The sequence below is a fragment of the Akebia trifoliata genome, chromosome 8 (assembly GCF_017979445.1).
Source record: "Akebia trifoliata isolate Shusen 1 chromosome 8, ASM1797944v1, whole genome shotgun sequence".
NCBI classification, from domain to species: Eukaryota; Viridiplantae; Streptophyta; class Magnoliopsida; order Ranunculales; family Lardizabalaceae; genus Akebia; species Akebia trifoliata.
In genome coordinates, this window is record NC_141382.1 from 2,165,387 (window position 1) to 2,173,459 (window position 8,073).

The window sequence follows — 8,073 nt, forward strand, 5'->3', positions numbered from 1 at the left end:
CTAGTCATGGCGTGACTCCTGTTTCTCTGTCTCTCCCTCGCGCGCTCATCTGTTCGTCATCTCCTTGAAGCCTACGAACCCTAATTCTTCGTCTCGGCTGAAATCCTTTTTTAGATTTTCAGATTGAGAGAACTGGTGTTAGTCTTCAACAAAAATCAAACTCTGAAAATGGTTCAAATTCGAGAATTGTATCCTTGCTTGCATTTAATTTCATCTTGATCAAAATCTATATATTCTTAGTTTTTAGTTTTTATTCGTTTTTCTCTGACTTCAATTGGATGTATATTTGAATTCCGAGCATCTGAAATTGTTTAAATTTGCAGAGAGTTTCAATGTTTGGTTGGTAATCGCATATTCGCATTCGTTTCGTGAGAAATTTGTTATCTTAAGCTAGAATAATGGTGTTTTTAGTTACTTTTTTCTAGAGGTTAGGAAATTCTCTGTGTTTGATAATGTTGGATGATCTCAGTTTTCCAATTTACACGTAAAACGTAAGCTTTAGTGAAAAATAGGTTGTTTATCTTCTATAAATTTTATAAAAGAAACATATATTATAAAATCAAGATGTTTGATTACTTTAAAGATGGCAAAAGACAAGGAAAGTCGATGTTTGTGAACTCTAGTACGCCAAAGTATATATATTTGATTGACTATTAATTGAAAAAGAGATATTTAGTATAATTGAACTTATGCACTACAAGTTGGATGATGTGAAAATATGTTAAAGAGATCATTTTAGGAAAACATTTATGGGTTTTTTTTAAGAATTCTCGATGAAGAGAGGAGATCTATGGTCATGTAGGAAAAAAGAAAGCAGAGAATATGGGAACGGACATGGAGGTTTTAGATTTGGAGAAAGAAATGAAATAAGAAACGTGATCGTTAAATTTGCAATAAAACCGGTTAGTTAATTTCAAGAGTCGAACCAACAAAACCCAATATTTTTTTTTCTACATTGGAGGAACTAGAGATCAATATATGAATAATTTAAGACTATTTCAAGGGAGAGTCTGACCACACAATATAAGCTAGTGGTTGTAAATGTGTACAACAAAAAATAGATAAGAGGAGGTGAAAATGAAGGATACCAAAGAACAAGGTGGTGTAATATAAAAGGATGAAAACATATTCTTTTGTAAATAAATTGCTAAAGAAAGAAAGGTGCAACTTTGTGACAAAGACTAAACTGATGTAGGATGAAGTATCTAAATTTATTAAAAGAGAAATAAAAGAGGTTCTTGGAGAAATTCACATACTTGAGGAAACTTGGTGGTGGCATGAGGTTTATAGTGTTATTTGAGAGGGGGAAAAAAGATCTGTTACAAGTATTGGCAATTTATTTGAAATTAAAAAACTTGAAAAGACATGGAAGTGTTAAAAAAGAAGAAGCAAAAAAGTGATAATTAAACCTAAAGTTAAGATGTATGATGATCTGTATGTTGATTTTCCTTGACTTAAGATTTTGTTGGGGTGTTCTTCAAGTCGGATTCCCATGCCTATGTCACTTGATGAGGTGAGGAAATGAAACGTGTTTGACATCTTCATATCAACTAAATTCATTTCTAGTTCTAAATTTTATCGGGATATTAATCTTGGAGTAGCTTGATGAAATATATTCACACTTTCTTGCAGTATGAGGTAGCTCAGATGTACATGGTCGTGAAAATGCAGCAACAAAGTACGACAAGTACTGAAGGAGTGGAGGTGTTAGAGAACAGAGCTTTCGAAGATGATGTTTTTGGAAAGGGTCGATACACATTAAAAATTTATCACTTGCAGAGGTATTTCTGTGAGAAACCATACTAACGTTAATTCTTGTCTTTGATTTTATGGTTTCTTGGTTTCTGCTTAAAGCATAATATTGGATCAATCCCCTCAAATTACAGTTTCTTTTGTATCTGTTCGTGTATGTTGATAATTTATTGTTTTCTCAACAAAGTGTTGTGCTATTCTTGTTTCTTATTTTTATTGAGATCCTATTTGAGGACTATTTCTCGTACTGCTGATTGAGATTTTCAGCATTAATAAATAGCCTCTTTTCTTATTAGATTAGTAAGAGATTTTATTTCAAAAGTAGATGTTGAAGTGTACAACAGTGCTTCCTCCTTTGATGTTGAGCATTCTATTCTTGAAGTTTGGATTTCTCAATTCTATTTATACTTTCTTCAGCAAAGCTCCTTCTTGGCTTACCACTTTTGCACCCGCGGATGCTCTACTCATGCAAGAGGAAGCTTGGAATGCTTTCCCGAGATGCAAAACAGGTTGGCTTTGCAATATGTTTTCCCAGGTTTACACGATTTGTTTTTTTCATAAAACTCTTTCTGACCAATTTATTATTTACCTTGCTGAAATTGGACGCTGCGTTACCCAGTGATCAAGGTGATTATTTTTCTATTTATGTTTACAAAATTTTCCTAGGTTATGGTTCTTTCTTTAGGAAATCATTGTTAAAAAACAAAATAGCAAAGAGGTCAAAAAACATGCATACACAAAGATTTACATGGTTCAACAGTGTGCCTACGTGCACGGACCAAAACAAGAACAATCACTATTTTTTTTCAAGTTTTACAGCCCTAGAGATCTCTATTTAAAGTAACCAGTAGTAGTGAAAAACGTGTCTATCTTCCAAAAATAGAAAACCCTTAAGAAAATATTACACAATTTCCCTTTTCGTAACCCTAAAGATTTGGGACGGGGACTCCTCCCCTGAGCCCCTGGTAGGGGGCACTGCTCCCTGCACCCACAACTCAGCATACCACCAAATCTCATTTAAATTTTAATATTTCAGTTACTTATCATTTTTTTTTTAATATTTCAGTGTCCATATTTTGAGAGGTTCTGTCTAACCATCGAAACTGTTCATAAGGCTGACAATGGGCACTCAGAAAATGTAAGTTGCTTCAAAGTTTTCGCTTATGGGATTTAATTTTTTCTATTCAACGTGAAGTGCCAACTTAGCTAAGAGGTAAGATGTGTGGAGTGTTGTTCCCACATCCTAGGTTCAAACCCCCTTGAACCTACTAACCTTACATCTATCAACATCAACAACAACCACAAAAAAAAAAAATCTCTCTTCAACTCATATCTTTAGGCAGTTTTTAGCAGTAAATGTGAATCCCATGGAATATGAAACAAGTTGGTTGATTCTTGGTTTTTGAAAAATTGGCAAACTAGGTGCATGGTTTAAGCAAAAAACTCCTAGCAGCCAGGCAAGTGGAAACCATTGATTTATCTTCAGCTGCAAGGGACTATTGGAGTTATATGGTTGGTACTTGCAACGTGGACTTGTCTGAATTCAGATCACTGAGGACAGGTCGTGCTCCTCTTTTGGAAGGATGGCAGGTTATCACTTCTCTACTATTGAACTGAAATATTCTTGGATCACTGTTCATATCTTGCTACAGAATTTTAAAATGCTTCCTGAGAGAGATGAAATTGTGAAGATTAGTTTTATGCTGTTTCCAGTGATTGGACCCCCTATTCTCTTTTTATAGTAGTTAGTTACATTTTGAGCAGTGTATTGGCATATACTATTGTGTGTTGATGACTTCTTGAGTAAGTGTGAAAGGGAAATAGTATGAAATTATATTTGTTGATTATCTAGTTCTATAAATCTTCCGATTTAACTAGACAGTAAGCTTTTCATATTGATATTATCTAAAGTGTTCGAGCATAGCTGTTTTCCTGGCTTAAATTTTTGTATATGGCTAAATTAAGTCTAAAAATATTATAAGGCCTGCCTCTGTCGAGAACCCACGTTCTTCACTCCTTTTTGCTAGGCAAGCAAGTTTTTTTTTTTTTTTTCCTTTTTTTTTTTCTTCGACGGGTAAGTTGGACTAAAATCCACGACCTGAAAGTTGCTTTGCAATGTATCAAACCAACTGACTATGGGTCTAAGCCCCTAGGCAAGCAAGGTTAATACTCAGTAATTAGTTGGTGAATGCGGGTTTTGAACCCAGGTCATGGTATCAACATTCAGAGACTTCAACCAACAAAACAAGTTGAGATTTTCACGTTCTTCGCTCCTGATTTTGAATGAAAGCTCCATAATAACTAACAAGATTCAATGGGCTACCTATGATATATTGAGCTTTGTGATTCAACTTGAATGAACAGAGACGAAGAAAGCAGTTACTCATCTCATCATTCTCTTCGTTTAGTTCACATATCCAGTGCTAGCTATTTCTTCTCAATGGATAACAGCAATAAAAAATTGCAATGCTTCAGCTTCTGACTTGAATAGTCTCTGTGAATTTTTCTCAAGATGCACTAATCAAGTCACTCCATACTGTAAAAATGCCTCACTTGATCGCATAGAAAGTAAAATGTATCTGTATTGAATTATTAGAATGGACGACCTGGTTCACATGGAGAGAATGCTGAAAGTCATGGCACTAATAATAATTTATACATGTTTGATAAGTTTGGTAATTGGATTAATACATATTGTACCAGATTTAACTTCTCATTGTTCATGCACAATAATACCTCATGTACCATAAATACTTTGATTGTTCCTTCACATACAAATTTATTAACCTACCTCTTTTTATCTGCATTGTCACTTTAACATTATTAATTTTTTTCTGGAAGGTAACTCACCTTAACATTCTCTTACCTGTTTAGATGACTTGTGTTGTTATTCTGTGTAGGATAAATGTGATCCAGTTATGACAGCATACAAATTGGTGACAATAGATGCTCCATACTGGGGATTTGGGTATCGGGTGGAACAAGCTTTGCTTAAAGTATGTATCTTGTGGATCAGCTTTAAACAATACTAAGAGTACCAATAGTGTTGAAGTCTTTTCAACTTTCTTTTGCAAACTAATTCTTGAGCGTTTATTTGCTATATTTGTAAACGTATATTTTTTTAATCTCGTACTCTGCCAGGTTTGTTAAATCGAGTTAGAGCTTTAAAGCTGTTGCATTCTAATTCATGATATATGAGTGATATAGGCACAAAACTTTCCAACCCATGTATTGGAGGTAGTTATTTTTGTGACTAACTTGCATATCCCTTTAATAACAAAAAGAAATAACCTGTGTTAGTTAAATAATCCTTCGAGGTAGTCATTTTCGTAAGAGTAGAATTTATCCTTATTATGCACAATTGTCACTTTTTTCTTTATATAGGTGTAATATTGTCATCCCTGGTATATTTTAATATAACTATGAGAATCCAAGGAATCGTGGAGCATAACACACAAACTCCCATTTTGTCCTCCATCATTTCCCCTTCTTTCTTCTATTCCCTTCTTTTATTTCTCTCTTTTTCTTCCCCAATCTTACTTTTTAATTGTTAAATGCATACACTCACAAACATTTATATCTGTAGAACCATCCTAAGAATAACCAGTTGTAATATGTTTGTACCTTCTCATTCTAAAGTTTCCATGATGTTCTTTTGGTATTTAATTTTGACCTTTTTTTTTTATAACAATAAATGTATTTTTGCAGAGTTGTTTTCTATGATATATATATCAATGAGTCTACTCCATTGGAACAATTCTGATGCCATATATCTTTCATAGGGTGAAAGGGCACTTTTTCTGGAAAGCCACCGGAATTGTTTTGCTTGGATCGATCAATGGTTTGGAATGACAATGGAACAGATAAGAGAGCTTGAGCAACAAAGTGACTCTTCATTAAATAAGGTAAGAATATTCTCTCAAGTTCAAAAATATGATGAAAGATTCAGTTGCAACGGGGAAGTGTTCCTAGTTTGGATAAGTGAAAGTCAATCCTTCTTTTGTAGTTGGCATGTACTAGAGGTGTATTAGTATTACAGTACTGAAAACTATTTTTTTTTTTTTTAATTTGCATTAATTCTTGTTGCCTGAATACTGCAATTAAACCAGTTCATGTAGTAGTTTTGTTCTGTATGTAAGTATGGTGCAGTGCAACACTATACATACCCGAAATTGGTCCTTTTATTTTTGACTTTTTAAATTGATAAAATTTATCGTAGGGGTTCTGTATTTTTTGGTTTGGTTAAAATGTTTTCAAATTAAATGGGGATTTTTTGCTTCACCACAACTAGGTTAGAAATGTATACCGATAAGGGGCCTAGGTGAAACTTGGTACTTACTAATTCCCACTATTGAATATTTGATAAAATCAGTCTTTATTGGTTGTAACTTATAACCTTCTTGTGCCAAACACAGAAACTTGGCAGGGCTACTTCGATTCTTAGCGAACACGAGCTCGACCAGATAAGCTCAAATGGCAGTATGAAGACCTCAGAGCATCTTAATAAGCTCTAGACAGCTCCGAAATGAGCTCCCGCTCCCAACTTCCGAGTCTAGGTACCACGTTCTTGTCATTTTGATCCAAATGACAATTATATGATTTTGTCAGAGGATTCAAACTAACATTCGTGATGTTTAGGAACATGGGTCGGATCCCCATAATCTGTTGCCAACCCTTTCGCTCGTGATTTCGGAAGATATGGAAGATTTTTTCGTAAATTGGGAATGAATGGCTATGCTAACCATCATTTTTCCCTTAGAATGTTTTAGTTGAAGATAGAGCATAATATATATCTATATATATTATTGTATCATTTATTTAAGGTTTCACTATCATTTATTTAAAAACCAATGTTTGTTGCAATTTCCTACTTGATGTTGCAGTTGATTGGGAGATGAAAGTTGATATACTTATGGTTGTCAATGGATCGGATTATATATATGAAATCTGATCTGATAATTTAGGGTCTGGATTGATGATTTAGGTTCCAATGTGGATTGGATCGGTTTATCAAAATTGGACCTTATGTGTTGGATCTGATATGAATCCGATCCAATCTGAATCTGATTTAACTTTTATTTGGATTGGGTAGCTCCATTGATAGTCCTACTCCCCACTTGGCATATTGGTTAGTTTAAAAAGTTGACTTGGTGTTTAACTTTTATAAGAACTAAAATGTCTGATTCATATAAAATGAGATTTTGTGATTAAAGAATCTATTATTCAAATTTATAACAGATAATACTATTTTACTATAAATTTATAATTATTAAATCATTTTGGCCAGGAAACCAATTAAAAGAAGAAAAAAAACATAATTCAGATTTAAAAAAAAAAAAAAAATTGGGATAAGGCATAAGATGACGATGACTACTTTTCACGATCACAAGTATTCCCTTCTATCACTAGTGTTCGACCGAGGAAAAAATATTACTAATCGAATGGCTTATATGTACCGATCAAGCTGATTTTTCAGGTGTAATAGGTTCACATTGGGTGGGTCAAAAATTATGATCTCAAAGATCAATACATGACATTGGATTTTAGAATCATGGAAATTCAACAACTATACATCGTCAAATTATTTAGAAAAATAATGGTGGGACTCATACTCATCGCAGCATATATATCAAAATGCACCCCACTTAAAATGTAGGAAAAAAAAAAACCCTAATGGATCCATTTAGTGATCTGTTATCGAACCCATTGAAAATCAATCAGTGACTTATAATCGAATCCGTTCATTTTTTCTTGATAACCTATTACTTATAAGGGTGCATTTTGAGAAGGATGGGCAAGAAGTGTGAACCTAAGGTGGGAACACAAAGTCCCAAACTTTTTTTCAATTGTAACTTCTTCAATTTCATTTTAAAAAAATATTTACAAAATTATTTATTTTTAAATAATAAAACTATCCCTTATTTTGTAAGTAATTGATTCTTAATTTAAAATGATGGTATAGTTGCATATTTTAGACCATTAAAAAAAAATATTTTTTAGAAGATATATAATATTCAAACATATCAAAATAAAATTTATGGGATTATTTATTTATTATAGTTATCATTTGTATTTATTTTAACCTCATCGGCTAATCCAATTATAATTAGAGTCCTTTTTTTTTTTGTTTTTTTTTTAAATTAATATTTTATTAGCATTTTTAAATTAATTCCTTGACCTTTGTGTAACATAATTATCCTTTTATTTCATACTTAACTTGTTAGAGGAAGAATTTGTAGTTTTTTAAAAAGTAAGGGTCTACTAGAATTTTCTAACTTTAAGGGTGAACAAGTAAATAGTACTTAGTTTTGAGGCCTATCT

At 32.9% G+C, this 8,073-nt stretch overlaps 1 protein-coding gene across 1 annotated transcript; it reads left to right on the top strand.

Moving 5' to 3' along the window:
* LOC147395387 (uncharacterized) lies at positions 1-6,698 on the top strand. Its single transcript, XM_086452859.1, has 10 exons — positions 1-188; positions 1,483-1,513; positions 1,633-1,781; positions 2,170-2,261; positions 2,372-2,379; positions 2,819-2,890; positions 3,175-3,342; positions 4,653-4,748; positions 5,535-5,657; positions 6,168-6,698. The coding sequence occupies exons 1-10, from the start codon at positions 169-171 to the stop codon at positions 6,264-6,266; spliced, it is 858 nt and encodes a 285-aa protein (XP_086308985.1). The 5' UTR covers positions 1-168; the 3' UTR covers positions 6,267-6,698.
* The last annotated feature ends 1,375 nt before the right edge of the window (positions 6,699-8,073 follow it).